At 37.9% G+C, this 18,234-nt stretch overlaps 1 protein-coding gene across 4 annotated transcripts in view; it reads right to left on the reverse strand.

Annotated features, from left to right (window-relative positions):
- LOC109097694 (MAGUK p55 subfamily member 7-like) overlaps positions 1-18,234 on the reverse strand; it is a 140,790-nt gene that overhangs the window by 29,090 nt on the left and 93,466 nt on the right. For all 4 annotated transcript variants that reach the window (XM_042735450.1, XM_042735451.1, XM_042735452.1 and 1 more), the window contains exons 7-11: positions 10,475-10,556; positions 10,219-10,304; positions 9,830-9,904; positions 8,364-8,560; positions 7,405-7,469 (exon numbers count right to left, since the gene is read on the reverse strand). In XM_042735450.1, coding sequence (XP_042591384.1) covers positions 7,405-7,469; positions 8,364-8,560; positions 9,830-9,904; positions 10,219-10,304; positions 10,475-10,556 — 505 coding nt within the window. The remainder of the gene's footprint in view (positions 1-7,404; positions 7,470-8,363; positions 8,561-9,829; positions 9,905-10,218; positions 10,305-10,474; positions 10,557-18,234) is intronic.

An 18,234-nucleotide genomic window follows, 5' to 3' on the forward strand; every position in this document is an offset into this window, starting at 1 on the left:
GGCCAGCGGCTTAGGGTTTACACAAACAGACTAATGTCTACTAGTGAGAGTGAGAGAGAGAGAGAGAGAGAGAGAGAGAGAGAGAGAGAGAGAGAGAGAGAGAGAGAGAGAGAGAGAGAGAGAGAGAGAGAGAGAGAGAAAACAAAAGAGAAAGGATGAAATCAAACTGGGAGACTGACAGAGGAAAAAAAAATTTGTGAAACAAGAAGCAAACAAGAACCCGAAAACAGCACCGGAACTGTACACTGGCCCCATAAAGAAAACATTACAAATATCTTAGAAAAGACAAATCTAATTAATATACTGTACATATATATAATATACAGTACTGTTCAAAAGTTTGGGATGAGTAAGACTTTTAAATTGATACTGTTAATCAGCAAGGTTGCATTAAATTGAATATACCACTGCATTGCCATAATATTTCACAATAATACTGTTTCACTGTATTTTGATCAAATAAATGCAGCCTTGGTGAGCATAAGAGACTTCTTTGAAAGATAAACATTTAAATTAATATTATACTTACAGATTCATTGAAATAGAAGAACAAAATAACTGATTTGCACAAATTGGTGAACAAGAAATGGAAAACCTGGAGAAGATCTAGAATAGAGTGATTACAGGCACTGAGGGGAAATTGCCGTGAACTGAAACCGAAGACTCTTGCAAATGATAAATGATTTTTGTACTATTTGAGATATTTAATACTTAAGGATCCACTGAAACACTGTACTTTTTGCAGCCACTGAACAGAGCCGTCCCAGACGGGCATACTGTACAACAGAGTACATGAGTCTGTGCGGTGACAGATAATGAGAGCGCTACAGCACACTCATTTTCCACACACTGATGCTAGAGATGGAAACCAGACTAAGGCCTGACTGAGAGCTGGCCTTCAAAGCAGCCCAATGTCCAACACATACCACATCAAGAGCCTGCCGGACCTCCACCACAAAGCCTGGAAATGAACCAGTGCCTTTAACTGCAATATGTTTAACATTCACAAAGAGCTATTTAAACTAAAAACACTGCTAACACACAGGAAAGTCAGAAAGTACAGCTGCTCAGGGCGATTATATGAGAAACTAGTGCACATTTGCCTCTTTTACCACAGGACTCTAGAGATTACTTAGATTTCACTGATATCAGATATTTCAGTTTGATTCTCCGCTTTGCATTGCGAATGAGACTTAACAACACTCAGGAATTGCTACTAACAATAACAAAGCCAATCTTAGATAAAACATACAAAGCACATAGTAATGACCGTGGCAACTACCGCAGGAAAAAAAATGACAGACTGAAAACACAGACTGCTACCACTTATAAATGATGAGATACATGAAGCCAGAAGGAAGCTAGACAATGATACTACAGGACATGCAACAGCGTGCAGCCACATGTCAAAAAAGATTTTTGTCCACAGACACACACAGAGAAGGAGAGAGAGAGGGAGGAGATTTAGAGCTAACAGCACATGAAACTGTCAGGAGAGAATGACACAGAACGGGATGTACAAACTCTTCATCATTAATATGAATCTGACAGAAGAGAGAGGAATGATATGGGACAGAGGACAAACACATAATCAAGCATATTCAAAAAGAGCTCACCAATATGGAGTCCACTTAAATAGGAGGCAAACTCAGTGTCCTCTTCAAATTATGAAAGGCAGAAGGAATCAGGACAGATTTATATTAGAGAAGTTAGGAACACTACTACAAACTGAAAGATGAGCAGAACAAGAGATTGTCAATTTGGCTTATAGGTATAAAAATAAAACTGATAATGACCACATTACCATTTAAAGGTTTGGGATCAGTAAGATTTATAAAAAAAATAAAGAATCATCACATTTATTCAGCCAGGAAGATGCATTACATTGATCAAAAGTGACAGCTTTCATATCGTGTGGTTTCCAAAAAATATTAATCAGCTGTTTTTCAGCACTGATACTAACCAGAAATGTTAGAAATCAGCATTTCTGAATGATCATGTGACAGTGACAACTGGAATAATGGCACCTAAAAATTCTGCTTTGCCATCAGTAACAAAGGACCTTTTAAAAAAGAAAAAAGTTATATTTGTAATCATAATGAAACCGTTTTACTGTATTTTTGACCAAACAAATGCAGCTTCGATGAGCATAAGATACTTTTTCAAAAACATTACTGACCCCAAACTTTTGAACCATTGTGTATTTTACAGACAAACACAACTATCTTATTTCTTCATCAACTGATCCTCTACAGCCGAACCAGGTGGATCTATTGGCAGCGTTTGCATTCAACATTCACAACTTTCCATGTGGGCCATAAACTTCAGATTTCCTTTGTCTATTAGACACAACTCATAATGCATTCAATACATATCTTACAGATGGGGTAAAAGAAGTTATTCAAAACATCTTTTGCATCTTACACAACAATAAGACTTATGAAATACTGAGGGAAACATTCACATTCAAACTCCCATTCACACGGTCTATCATGAAGAAAAACTAAAATGGATTGGATTCATCTGAGCACTCATCATACTAATATCATTTAAAGGGTAAGGCGTAGTTGGAAAGGTAAAAAGGGATGTATTGTGTGCCTGTGAGTGTATGTCTTTGTGGATGAGAGACATACAGTATAGTGAACTCTTGGCCCCTTTACACATTCTGCTACGCTCTATTAGGCAGTTGTGGTCCAATGAATGCTAATCAACCGTGTCTTCATTGTTTGGGTACTCTGTTACCACATACAGGGGTCCCCAGCCAATGATCTAATGGTTATGACATCTAATAGGCGAATCAGAGTTGGTCTGAAAGGTGTACCTTCAATGTCCTCCACTGGGAAAGCAAAGAAAGGAATATGATAAACATAAAAAAGATTAAAAACAGATCAAGAGAGGGATGAGGAGAGCAAAAGAATGGAGGAAGAAGAAACTGACCTACCCCATTCAACAGTCTCATCGTCTTATGAAGGAAAAAATAAACAAAAAGGAAAGATATAGTCATGTGACTGGAAGTACACATTACAAACATATTTGAAAGACATTGAAACATGAACAAAACCTGTCGTCTACCGTTTTAATGAAAGTCAGTGGGATTCAGTGTGGTTTTAACCACAATGTTCTTCAAAAAGTATTCTTTTTCACACACAAAAAAAGTGAGTCATACAGGTTTGGAACAACATGAGGGTGATGAATTGATCACAGTTTTCAATTTTGGGTGAACTATCCCTTTAAATGTCAAAATAACGTAAAATTGTATATTTGTTTTCTATGAAAAGTCTTTAGTATGCTACTAAGTGATAAATCATTGCTTACCTCATAGGAAACTGTAACTACCGAACAACTAACATAGTACATAACAGCAGAGAAAGTGTTTTTGAGTGTGCATGTGCAGGCCTGAAGACATGAGAACATTTGGAGTCATTTTAAAAGCTTCCTCCATTTCATGTGGTCTCAATTCTACTAAACAAGCTTAAATCAAAACACACATGAGCAAAGGGCAGCATCTACACAGCCTGCCATACACATCCACACAGTCCTGCCAAAAAAGCAATACCATGAAGAGAAAGATGGAGGGCAGTAAAATCTTGTGTGTGGTATCAGTCAAGTGAATCCTTAGGCATCTGCCTTCTTGTCGGTGTGACCCAAAAAAAATAATAATTCTACTAGCAGATCTAAGGGCATGTTTAAATTCTGAGACAATAAGTTAGGCCACTTAGCTTAGGATAGGGAAAAATATACAAAGTAAATGGGTATGATTTACAGGTGAAAATGGATAACTGTCACGTCTGTCATAATTACTGATTTTAGAGAAACTAAATCAGAAAATAACTTTTTCAGTATCATTTTTCAGTAAAACGTGTCCCCAGAATCCATTTTTGGATTGGCATGGTACCATAAAAGATATAAATTGGACCGAGCAAATATGAAAACAAGATTATTGAAATTATGCCATTTCTACATGACACAATAATTCCAAAAAGATAACAGATGCCTTTTGCCTACAACAATTCATAAATTAATCTAGAACAGATGATTAATACAATGAAGTGGGGATGGTGAGTGTAGATTAAAGGGTTGCTTAAACTGTTTCCATATCTACAATGATTACAGAACAATTGGAATGAAATATCTGGTCAAACAAACAAAGGGCACAAACCAGAATGTTTGAAGAGGCAGGATAGACCTACCAACTCACTGTGTTTACATACACAGATACACAGATTTAAATCAATCCCACTGTAGATTCCACGTTTATATGCACCCTATGTAAATATATCAGTTGACATGTGCATATATCCCAAAGAAAACTGTTCCACGTGCAATGTGTCAACACTATAATAACAACAAAAGGCTTGTGATCAGTGGTCCTGAAGACGTTAAGGTTACTAATTGATATTAGGCTGCATGAGAATTATTAACTGAAATAAGGTTGCATGTAAAAGCAGCTAGTCTAACCAAAAGACACAATTTTCTCAAAGATGCAAGAGGAAGAGAGAAATGTTAATCATAATCGTAATGTTATTACGATAAGATAAGCTGTATTAAGAGGAATCCACTATAAACAATACAAACAGACATTAACTGAGTAAAAGTCTATAGAAACCACATACTATAGGGTTGGTAACTATAAGGTTGCAGATTTGATATTTCTGTGTAAAAGGCATTATTAAACGACAACAACAACAAAATGTATAGTACAGAGATTTAAATCTAGCGGTTCTTTTGTGTTTGTGTGGTGGGTTCTGTGATTTAGTTGGTTTGGTTTAGTTTTGTCCAAATTTTAGATGTAACGTTTTGGTAACGGTACGGTTCACTTGGAAAATCAGCCAAGGTGGTACTAAAAAAAGTACCAGATACTGTACCCAGTGGAAAACCCCCCAAAAGTGAACCATACCAAGCTGTACAATGCAGTGGAAATCCGCCAAAAAGTCGTTGTGGATAAAAGCGTCAGCAAGGTGACTAAATATAATGTAAATGTAAAGATCATTAATATTCATTTAAACAAAAACAAGAGTGAATTTCCAGTATATAATGGTGCTCCTTCCTTGAGAGGACTGAACCAGCAACCTTTGAGTTACTATTCCTTAACATTAATCTAAATCAGACCAACCTATATGTGCACATGATTCAACTACAGTATAGTGTAAGGTACTGTGTTCCCAGCCCTTTTTACCCCTTATTTGAGCAATTCACGAGCATCTACTGGATAATGACTTAAATTTTTCTAATCCCTAAAAAAAAACCTTGCCACCGAAATACTATGAACAAAAAACTGTGAAAACCATACTGGTAAATCCATTATTTTTAAGATTAATTTGAAAACCATGATATGTAAATTATTTAACAATTTTCTATGACAGTGGAAACAGACAGTTTTACTTTCAACATGTCCAAGGGTGTGTGGTTTGTAATGGATAGGACATACAGCCTCAGCTAGTGATCATACTGTTCTGATAATAAGGCTTTGTGTGAGTGCACATATCTGCAGTGAAAATACTAGCGTGTGTTCAGTCATCCAAAAAGAGCCCCTCATCTCTGCTCTTTGAAATATGGGCTAACGTCACCACACTGCAGGCCAGTGGACAGATGGTCTTACTCTTAAAGCACACGCTCACGCAGTTTCAAACAAACAAACCTCTTTCTTGCACACTTATACGCATCTATACCTGTGTGAGAACACATTTGGACTGGTATTGTATATGGTCTGTTTCTGGTCAAGTCATACATGGAGCTTTCAGATTTTCTTACAAATTCCCATACGTGACGTGATTCTGAAACTTCTACACTTGAAAAGTTGAATAAAAGCAGTACTTTAATGTTACTTATGCTTATTTGTTATAAAGAGTTATAAAGAGTCTTCAAAGTGACAGCAGTTTCATGACTCCTGGGGTGGTCCTGGAAAACTCATCAAGAAGCGATACCTCAGTGACATGCACATCAACTTTTCCTTCTCATTGTTTTAAGCAGCTGATAGAGTAACGCAGAAAAATGGAAGAGGTCGGGGGCCGAACATGTGGCATGGGGGATAAGAATCCAGAATGGCTGTATTATTCAATCAAGTGTATGTGGAGCTGTATGGATGACGGCAACATGTCGAGAGTGTTGCTGTGCGTCTGTCTCTGTGAGTCTTAAGTGTGCCCATGTGTAGAGAGAAACCCAGCACAGCTCCGTAAAGACCCCTGCTGTCAGCCAGTGGGAGAGATTAGAGCTGTGGTGTACAAATACACGCACACACGCATGCAATAATCAGACATGAGAGATTAATGGAAACCAGGAGAGGACGCTTATGTCCAGGAGTGCATTAACGCACATGTACATGAATACATATGTGTGCACATATCTGCCTGGCACTAATCAGGGGAGTCTGGGCTCCCGGACCGCATTCACTTCACCTTGTACTTCACAACCTTCCCTCCCTCTCATCTAATCTTTTCCGGTTGCTGTTCTTACTATTTTACAAGGCTCAACAATAAGGTGGCTTGGAGGCTTGATGTCAGTGAGAAAGTTTTTCAGTCCATTACCAATGAAAATTTCACATTCAGTGACCTTATACTTCAATGTTTTACGGCAGTGGTTCTCAACCTTTTTGATTCAAAGGCCACATGGTATCCAACATAATATTCAACACCCCCCTCCCCCCATTTACGCTATGATATTTCCAGTATTTCTACTGTAATTATGACAATTTCCTGACAAAGCTGCTTTTTAAAACTTTTTAATGAACAGAAATAGAGTAAACTCAGTAATTTAGAATGAAAAAAAATTGTTTACATAGTTATACTTTTTTTTTTGTATTAGACTTTTAGATATGTCTATTAGATATTTCAAATACATACTAATAAGAATATATAAATACACTAATAAGAATTTATTAATTTTAAATGCTTTAAGCTTTGAAGTCAACCTTTGGTCTCTCTGAAGGTTTGATGAGGCCCCCTGTTGGGCCCTGGACCACTGTTTGAGAACCACTGTTTCTGTGATTTTAATCAACACTGTTTTTGCTAATTATAATGATCTGTCTCCAAAACAACGCCTAGCCATGGGTAAGATTTCTTCAAAAACGCTAAAATGATTTGTGATCATCTTGAAAGTTGAATGTTGAACATGTTGAAAACGACAAACCTATCAATAAGGTTTTGCATCATATGCTATCTTTTGCCATGGGTTTTTTTTTATGGTTGTTTTATTGCTTTACAAGCATTACAAGTTTAAATACACATTATATATATATAAAAAATTGTTAATAATAAAAATCAAGTATTATTTTCATAGTAGGGCCACAACTAATAGCCTGACTGGACTAGCACGAAAAAAAAAATCTTATTGTTGAGCCCTGCTGTGCATGTGCGTGATTAAGTGGTTATTTTAGTTGCTGCGTGATTGTATGAGTGTACTCCTTACAAAATCTTTTGCTGGGGGTTCTCTGAAGAGTCGTGACGGTCATGGGTCTCCAGGCTGCCAACCTCCTGAAAGAATTGAGAGAGAGGTAAAAAGCTAGAGAGGCAAATAAATAATCTACACTGACAAAGTCAGTGTTTGGAACTGACAAATGTATTTATTAGCTGATACGAGTAATTAGCTCACACTCGTTTATAACTAAAATGTGTAAATGTAACTTAATTAGAAATTTAGTACTCGGAACCAGGCTGACAAAGCTATTCTGTTGCGTGACTGTAGACATACAGAGACATTCAATAAAACCATCACATTTCACGGCCGTATGGGGATTACTAAACATTTCACTACAATGCAGAGCTACCTGCCTAAGTATCCATTAGTGAGTGAGTGTGTGAGCGAGAGAAAGAATGGTCAGCCAGAAACAGCACTTGCTACTGTACATGACAGGTTCAAAAATGTTTTACAATTGAAAGTTACTTTTTTCAAGAGAAATAGAGCAAAGAAACTATTTCCTAAGGCAGCACACGTGCATGCACGTCAGAGTCCACTTTAAAAAGAACGCCACTGATGTGCAATTTTCCGTGTGTGGACGTCCAAAGTGGATGTGAACCAGTGCTATCACTGTCTGTCATTACTCATTCCAGCCCAGACAGCCACGGAAATCCAAAGTATTTTGGCCGAGCCCTCTTGCACAAAAAGGGAAAAAAATGACGAGGAAGACAAAAAAAAAAGTCAGAAAAGTCATTCCTTTCATAGTAGGGAGTGAAAGTCAGGTTGTAATGGAGTGGAAGAAGTCTGGAATGATCGAGAGACAGAAAGATGGATGCATGACAAAAGAATATGATATATGAGGGGGCTGGACAGAGGGCGGACAGGATGATGGAGTCATGGAGTGCTGTTGAATTTAAAACTGGTGATAGTGGGAGGAAAGAAGCAGGGAAGAGAGAAAAGCATTGGCTAACCTCTCCTGAAATGGTTTGGATGGGATGAGTCCTGCGCGCAGGTTGCCATCACCCTCCAGTTTGGCTTGCCACCAGGTGGCATCGTCCTGGCTCATAACCTGCAAGATATCTCCCTTCTTGAATGCCAAGCCTGCCTCCTTGCAAGGGATCGCCTTATCCTCAGCTGGATTGTAGTCAAAAAGCACCTTTACAAACATCTGAAGAGCAAGAGAGAGAGAAACAGCTTTAAAATGAACAAGATTAAATGGATTAAAATGAAATTAGAGAAGGATGAGATTCAAATCACATCTGCTCCATCCCTCTCTCTAAACCATGACCAAATAAAGGTGTATTTTGGGTAGCAGGCAGACTTACTTTCCACACATACGCATTGCAATGTAACAATTGGGAATTCTGTGTGATTCTCATTAGCGTCTCTCTAACAAAAAAGATCATGAGGTGTTTTAAGGATTGGAGTGATTGTGCTGACATATATTAACTGAATAAATGAGACAAATAAGAAGGGCTATTGAGAGCAAGCGGAGACAGCAATGTTCCCAAAGTGCAGAGCAGTGGCTTGTGTTGATTTAGAGAGCTGCATGTGCCATACAGAAAAATTATGTTACAGAGAAGAACGTTCCCCACAAACACACCAATACATCCTGAGGGAACGCTTCATCTCTGTGTCTAGCACTCCATTTTTTTTAATCCCTCTTACACATGTGCAGCCAATTAGCAGCACTTCAACATTCATTACACGTGCGGAAAACAGTAAACTACGGTCACTGAATAACACACACACACATGCGGGTTATGACTAAATTCAAAACTGAAACATATTTAAACCATTACAACACAGTAAAAGAATACAATAGACTTGCATAGAAATGGTACAGTCCTCAATTACAACACAACACTCAAAAGAGACTGGGGTCAGTGAGATCCTTTTACATTTTTTATTAAAGAAATTCACTTTCATATTCAACAACGATGCTTAAAAAATATAAATTGTGTATGCAATTTGTGTTCTGTCTTTAATTGTATCATATCTTTAGCTTAGCAACATGGCCTTAATTCTATTGGAATAAATCGGGAGTTAATGGTTCTGACTCAAGTTTCTAGCAGGCTTCATATGAAGAGTGCTATTTGTGCGACGTGAATGAGTCACTATTAAGAGTAGCAGGATATATACAGCATTCCAAATCAGTCATTATTGAGGTTTTATGTAGACAGCAGGCTGTGAGGCAGCTCTCTTGGTTTAGGAACAGATTGACAGAGAATATTTGTAAGCTGGATGGGAGCTGAGAGGTTTAGTGCAAATCATTTGTGTTGAAGATGAATGGGAACAAAAGCTTATCCATCAAACCAGCAGCCCGTGGTACTTGTACAGGGAAAAACTCCCCCACTGTTTGAGTAGAACATCACATACAGGCCAACTCTTTCTCTGTTCATCATGTCTGATCGCTAATAGTGAGGATGAATTGTACCTTGGGCTCTTTGCTTTGTGCCTCCTCTTTGATGCCTGGGACCACTTTGAATGTGATGGCACCTTGCGACTGGGACTGTAAAGAGTCAAAAAAAAAGAAACACATCAACAATCTTTTAAGCATATAAAAAAGACAAAATTAATGCAACAGTGCACTTTATTCATTTCATTTTATATCTTATATTTTTCATTTTAAAACTTTCAATAGCTCTTTTTTTCATTTCTGTTGAAATAGCCAGGGGGAATTTAACCACTTTCAATATTAACTTCATAGCCTATAATGTTTCGTACAGTACATTAACAGTCCAAACATTTCCCTTTGGATAAAATCAATTTTTCACAGGATTCTGTTATATTACAGTTTCATGTTGACTCTCCACAGACACATACCAGGATGCGAATTATTTCCTCAGGCTTTTTGTCATCTACCGTGATACCATTAACCTCTTTCAGCTCATCTCCGACATGTATCAGTCCTGAACGCAACAAAGAGGAGTGGATAACGAGAAGTTAAGAGACCACATACAGCACTTCAGCAGTTTATTCAGTGTAATAAACCATCTCAGGGTTCATGTAAACAAACTAAACATCTGGGTGCTGTTAGAGAGCATTTGTGTATAGAGAGAAGAGGTACATTAGCACTTACCACTTCTGTCTGCTGCCCCGCCCCTCATGATGCGTGCCACTATGATTGCTCCACTGTGTTCATCCTTCTTTATGGTGGCACCCTGTAACACACATATGAAACGTCAATCACATTTACTCAAAGAAAACATGCAATTAACATTGCACAGGTTTATATGCATACATATGTTAATTCAACTTCACATTTTCTTAGACATTAATCACTTTTGTTCCTGAATAAGCAATTTTTTAATCAAACTGGTTAAATGAATCATTCAACGACTCTGAAGACATGTTTTATTACTCAAACAATCAGTGTTTTTGAATAAATCAGCTGATACATTCAATGACTCACTAATGAAGACTGTTAAATTTTTATACTTGAATCAGTGCTTTTGAGAAAACCGATTGAATGAATGAATCAATGACTCACTGATGAATACAGTGAATGCATTCCCATATTCATAACATCCATCCTAAATTGTATGTAAGAATAAGTATATTCTAAATAAGTAAAGTGTAGCATTTTGAAAAGAGTATGCCAAAAGTCTCCAGGTGGTCTACTATTCTGGCAGATTTTTGAAGTGTGGATCTTTGCACACTCTAATGGCTAATATTGTCCATAACTCATCATATTTTGGAGGAAGACTCAGTTCAGTACTACAAACACAATTAAAAAGAAATACAAGCATGGCTGATGTTCATGAGATTGATGGGTGAGGAGAGAAACACAATTTATTTATAACTCAAATGGGTTTCAGTTATTAATGAATAATATTTATTTAATGTTATTTGTTTGATATTCCATTTGCAACAATATTGTAACCTTAAACATACAAGCAGCATCATAGCAAAACATATGTTTGGCCACTATTACATACATGGTTTTGCAAAAACATAAGCAGAGTTCTCTGCATGAAAGAACCAATACTGTCAGATCAACGCGTTACTTGTTTTCTCTCCAATAAGGTAGGAGGAATTATTTGTTTAGTGTAAATTTAATTAAATACAACATAAATTGTGTATATAAGGATGTTAACAGTGACAGGAAAGGCTAGTTTACTCTTACAGAATGAATGTAACTATGCAGCAGTGTACAATTTTATGACATAATGTGTGTCCAAAATTTAGCCAACTCTTCTAATACATGCTCAAATTTTTTCTTCACAAAAAGACTACATACTTTTTAGGGTGCGGTATAAGTAGGTGAAATGGGACACTGCAAGTCACTCGTTTCATTCCTGATTCAATGTTTATGAATGCATCTGTTAAATGAATGATTCACAGATGAAGAGCGTCACTCATTTCATTCCTCAATGAATCCCTTTTTTGAAAAACATCACTTGAAAATTTCTTGCGATTTCTCACTGATGAAGAAAGTCACTTATTTCATTCAGTGACTCACTTCATAACAGACAATTGCCACCACCTACTGTCATAAATAAAGACCCACTGAGTTTCTGTGCATTTGTGTATAGGAAAGAAAGTGCTCTAAACTATGGAGTATGGCTAGATACACATAACCACTTAATGGCTTTAAATGGACTCCTATGACTGCCAAAAACACAAGCAGGAATGCAAAAGCAAAAGCTATCCATGGCACTGGTCTGCCAACAATATGCCAGCTCTGTGTGTCATCCTGCCGCCATACATACTCATGGGCTACTGTAACAGAGACACATGTGGCCAGACGCTCACAGCATGGGTTGTCACCACACACACGGCAAAATTAGACAGCGAGACTAAGACAGCAAGACTCTTAGCAGGGTGCATGGCTATTCACATACAAACATGTCAGATAGTTTAAGCTTCAGTCTGCCTTCTTTCACCCTCTGTTTTCTGCATCAGTGTCTCTAAGGTTGCTATTATTTTTGAAGCATCCAGAACAGTGACAGTGGATAAAGGTGCGGAGCGGTTCCTCTAGTGTGCATGTTTGTTTAAAACCTATTGCCGTTTTTACCTCACCTTATTTCAGGTGTCTAAAAGCAGTGAAAAAAACGACCTTGACTAACTTGTTCCATTGGCACATCAATAGGATATTTAAAACTCTAGAAAAAAGAAAAAAAGAAAAAGAAAAACCCTTAAGACACACGTTCCTCTTCTATCTGCCTTACCTCAGTAAGACCAATAATCTGCTGTCAAATCAGTTGTGATGACTTGGTCACCTGTAATGATTTTGCGATGTCATTGCCATGACTAATACATAAAGCTCAAGGTCCTCCTCTGATGTGTTAAACATCTTTTAAGATGGAAAGAGCAGCCGTTTGTCGACCCGCCTTCTGAAGTCTTTGAATATTTCCTGTTGATCAAATAATTGGAACAATTTGGTGACCTGGGAGGACAAGGCAGTGATTGGCCCGGAGTTTTGGGAGGTGACAGAAACCAGTGATCAGCTTAGCTGTTACATCTCAATGTGAGATAAAACAGTGGTGTTTATGACACAGATGAGGGAGATTGAAGGAGAAAGGGAGTAAAGAAAGAGAATTGGACCACAGATATACCATTTAATTTGGTAAAATGTGATAAAGTGAACAGTAGAACCAGCCCAAAAACTTTCCTTTTAAATCAAAACATGAATAATTTCAAACAAAACTATCACTGAACTGAAGGTACAGTAGTCTGTTTAATTGAGTGTGGAAGGAGTTTTTTCCAGTGTGTTGGAACAGATCATTATTCACTCATCGAGGTTATTATTCATATCAATACATCATTACACACTTAACACTCTCTGGCTCATTGTGCAAGGCAAAGACTTTTTAGATATACATAATGCTTTCATAAAAGATAAAGAAAAAAAAAAAACAAGACAAAGATTTCTGTCACATCCAATTAGAAAGGATATTTCTCATATTATTCTAATGAATATTCCCCGTAATGACTAACATAATTCTGCAACCCTAACACATTGATCAGAAGCCAGATACACAGCTTCTACAAACCTCTTGAGGCCTGGCTTAGAACTGCCCACAGATGGAAGACCTCTAAGCAAACTAAAGTGATATGCATTAAAGGTGCCATGTGTAAAAATTGAGGTAAAAATATCCAAAAAATGACCTACACGCATCAAAAGAATGAGAAGAAATAAGGGCGATGATGTCATTAAAAAAAATGTCAAGTTATAGTGCTGCAGAGATATCAACCTTAATTAGCATTAGCATTACTAGCCACGGCCCGACAGGTGTCGTAATACCAGTTTTCGGCCATGGGAGGCGGTATGCGGGCAACGTAACCACCAGCCAACCTGCAATACACGAATAACTCGCACGGCTTGTGGGCGTACTTGAACCTGATGTCAAGCAACCGCGCTCGGAATCACAAATCAAATCCGATAAGAAAAGGAGCCGAAACAGAGTAAACATCGGCACTGCTTTCCATCGCTGGAGACAACTGATGGACTTGAAAGAAATGAGCTTCGACTCCGAACTTGCAACATTTCTTTTGGATTGGTAAGTAAGGATGCTGTTAGTATTTCGCTAGAAGTTTGTTTTATATGTTTGCGTATTTTTTCGGGAAGTTATAACATAGAAATGTATCGAAGGCTGTTCGATAAACGTGCTAATGTGCTAAGCGATGGCTAACCGTAGCTGCGTTTGATAGTTTGATAGTTAGCTAGCTATAACTTACCCACAGATCCGATCCGGTTTTCACCTGTTATCTACCAAAGCCCCTCTCTACCAAGCTGATGCTAAAATGTAACATTACCTAAGAAGCTTGAAATGTCTTCGATGATAATGAACCCGAGAGAGAGAGAGAGAGAGAGCGCCCCGGCCCGCGCGCGCGCAGCGCACACTCACTCACTATATTCAGAGCGGTCAAGTTTTTGAAAGCGTGTGAAAAGAGTCAATTGCGTGTGTCTCACGGTGAATGCTTGAGAGTTGGCAGCTCTGGTTACGTTGGTTGGCGCTAGCTTGGTCAACATCAGCTGTCTGATGTTGACCAATGATGTTGACAGAATGCTGTCTGTCAAATTAATTTAATTCAAATAATGTGTATATACAATTCAAAATGTAATATGAACAAAACGAATATGAACATATTCACTGGTAAAGGTGAAGGGGAGTAGCTTGAAGATGTCATGTTTCAAAATCACTTGACATCACCCAACGTTCCTCTGGAGGCAAAACGTCCTTTAGGCTTCGGCTATGGCTGTAGGGTTGTTGTGAAGGTAGGGGCGGAGCATAGAGACTATGCCGTTTCTCGTTTGTTACTCTAGAGTAGACCAATTCACTTTATTGAGGCATACTGCCCCCATCTGGTATGGAGTGTGGAGTATGACTTGATTTTTTTGCCAGACATTACACATGGCTCCTTTAAAGCAAATAAAATATTTTTTGTCATTTACCCATGCAAATGACTAAAGTCCATTTTTTTCCTATCTCTTGGTGTGAGAGCATGAGCTGATATTATTCAGGTGCAAATTTGTCCTCTCTGCCTCGGACATAACTGACTTCCTTCAAATCACACATGCTGCTGAGAGAGCCACTAGGCTGACTAACCAAACTCATCACGCTGGCACGATTTACCCATAAGGAACTCCACCTCTCTGTCAGTCATCCTCACGCTCGCACAATCCTCACAAGTGTAACTTCATTCTTGCAGTAAGGTCACTTGTAATAGGCAGCCAGAGGAAATGAGCAGGTTCTTTGATTGAGCATTTTCAAGGTTTTCTTATTTCCTCTTGTTGCTGAGGTCTGCCCATTAAAACACGCTCTATAAATAGACTTTAATGAAAAAATTTTCCTCTGAACATTGAGAGAGAGAGAGAGAGAGAGAGAGAGAGAGAGAGAGAGAGAGAGAGAGAGAGAGAGAGAGAGAGAGAGAGAGAGAGAGAGAGAGAGAGAGAGAGAGAGAGAGAGAGAGAGACAGACAGAGGATGGAAGAAAAATTAAGCACGTTAGAATAAGAGACCGCGGCTCCCTAAATTACTCATCAGTAACGTGACCCACGGCTGCCAGTTGTGAAGGTGATCAGCTCCATATGCTGAGACTCTTAGCACATAAATGCTTATGACTGTTATTATAAGGCCAGCCAAAAATGGATGGCTTAATCTGTGTAGAGCTCAGAGCGCCAAGACAAAAGTCATTCTTCAGAGACGGTTCATCTGTTGACAGATTGACAGTCGCAAAAATCAAATGCACATCGCCGCTCATGACTGTGTGATGACAGTAACTGCTCATGTGTATGCTTACTCTTACGACAGAGGCATTAGATGAAGACAATGAAGAAAATCTTTTCTTTTATACAAACACACAAAAGACGATCTACAAGCACATTGGATGTTAAACAGATGTCGTGGGTGCCAATGGGTGTGCCTGGTTAGGAAGACCCAATTAACCCCCTCTGGTTGATTTCTACCCCATTCGGCTGCCAAAATGCATGCAAAATACTGTTTTATATTTGAATTAGTTGTGTGTACACGCACAACACACACAACTGTTCAGATTTGGGATTGGCAAGTTTTTTAAGATTATTAAACTCACCGAGGCTGTATTATTTGATCAAAAATACAGTAAAAACAGACTTTTTGTGATATAATATTGTAATTAATAGTAACAGTTTTATATTTGAATACATTTTAAATGTCATTTATTACTGTGCTGGCAAAGCTGAATTTTCAGAGGCCATTACTCCAGTCTTCAGTGTCATACGATCCTTCAGAAATCATTCTAATAGGATGATTTGGTGCTAGGTAACATTTCTTTTTATTATCTACTGTATGTTGAAAACCGTGGCACTGCTTAATATATATAACATAACTTTTTCAAACATCATTACAAAAAGAGTCTGAGGTTCAGATCATTTCAGCAGAACCTAAGCTCTAGCCATCAAGGCAGACCTGAAAAAACAAACACAAAGACCCGGACCGAGACAGAGCAAGTGTTTGACACAAAGTCACTTAAACTGGCATGAAAACAAACAACAATACACACTCTCTTCATCTCGTCGCTCAAATGAACATAAATTACAGAGAACCAAATGGCTTTGTTTGCTGTAGATTTGGCAGGGAGAAAGCTGGGGAGGAAAAGACAGCAAAAAGAACAACAGTGAGGTCATTAAAACACAATTAGCCACAATTATCATTGCTGATTTATGCCACCTGTGAGTACACCAGCAGGAAGATGATACGTGTTAAACAGAGTAACAGGGTTATTAAACTTCCAATTATAAATGCACACTCACAAACACACAGTGAGACTCAAAACAAACACAGAGTCTGTGATGTTTCACTCCCTTTATACATTCTGACTGTTATACTGACCCTTCAATGACCTGCTCAGTAAACACTCAATGTTGCTTTAACCGTTGCATAACAGTTCCATCATTAACAGGTATTATGTTGAAAAAGGAAAATTGGGTCTCATTAAGGTAATAATGGCTGAGGAATGCCAGGGTTTGTGCTGAAAACAGGACAGGGCTGACTTGAATGGAAATAAATAAGAATGACAGGAAGGTAAATGGGAATGGGTGGAGGTTAAAAGGGAATGAACGGGAGAGGGAAGTTGAAGCCTGGGATAAAATGCTGGATACAATCGTTCATGTCTCCTGCAGTATGACCCTAGAAGCCAGAAATGGTCATTTTATATCCAATGGGAAAACACACTCAGAAGCAGGTTTCCAACATCAAGTGATTTTTCCATCCAGGCTGAAACCTAAATACTGCACAAAGCAACTAAAAATGGAAGCTAATCAGAACCAATTTTATTTTTAATATTATTTAATAGGGGATTTTGGACTAATATGATTCATCAGTGGTTAAGGCTAACTCAAAACTTAGACAAAGAAAGTGTTTATAAGTATCAAAGACTGAAATCGATGTGTGTCTCTGTGGTTTCACACACTGGATTATCCATTTGTTGTCTTATAAGTGTTGCCTGTGTACCCCACTAAGGAAACATCACTTTCAGAAGTCAGATCTTGTTCCTTCACCTACATGAGGAAATGCCTTCGAAAGACAAGCAGACCTTACTACACAAAGAACACAGTGTGTGCTAATGTGCGCTCGAGCACCTCCTGTGCACTCTGTAACAGGATACAGACAGAAACATGGATACTTGGGAAAATCAGAGCACACTATGCAGAGGAAGGAATGAAAGATTAGAAAAACAGCAAAAGGTGAGGAGAGAAGCCTGAACTCCACACTTACATAATGACCAGTGACAAACTCTAACCCTAATAAATCTGCATTTCAAACATTCTTTAAATGAATCATTTGTCTATTAATAAATGTATTTATTATAAAATTATTTTAAATAAATAAATAAAATGCTTATTCTGTTGACAAGGCTGAAGGAATGAAGGTATGAAGGAACCATGTATGAACTAGTGGTCGACCAATATTGTTTTTTTTTTTTTTTTTTTAGGAAGCAGGGTGGCCGATATGATTATTAATTTAATATTTAAGAAATTTGAAATCATTTGAAAATTGATTAAAAAAATAAATGTGTAAAATAAACATGCTTATATTTTAAAAGAATGTATTTTTCACAAATAAACAAATATTAAGTAAAAATATAATTATAAAGGAAGTAACCAACAGGGCACTTTGTATTCTGGGAAGTTTGTGTACATTGGGAATCACATTTTGTTCAAATAAAGCCAAGGTAACGCTGATTTAACATACGGCACACAGTGAAAATGACATGAATATGACATTGGGCAAAAGCATGAAGCGCAGTATAATTTGAAATCATGAGTTTAAAGTTTGTCGAATGCGTGTCTCTGAACTCTTCTCCTGTCAGTACTCAATTCTCATGGATTGACCGTCACGCAGAGAACACGTGC

The sequence above is a fragment of the Cyprinus carpio genome, chromosome B12 (assembly GCF_018340385.1).
Source record: "Cyprinus carpio isolate SPL01 chromosome B12, ASM1834038v1, whole genome shotgun sequence".
Taxonomy (NCBI): domain Eukaryota; kingdom Metazoa; phylum Chordata; class Actinopteri; order Cypriniformes; family Cyprinidae; genus Cyprinus; species Cyprinus carpio.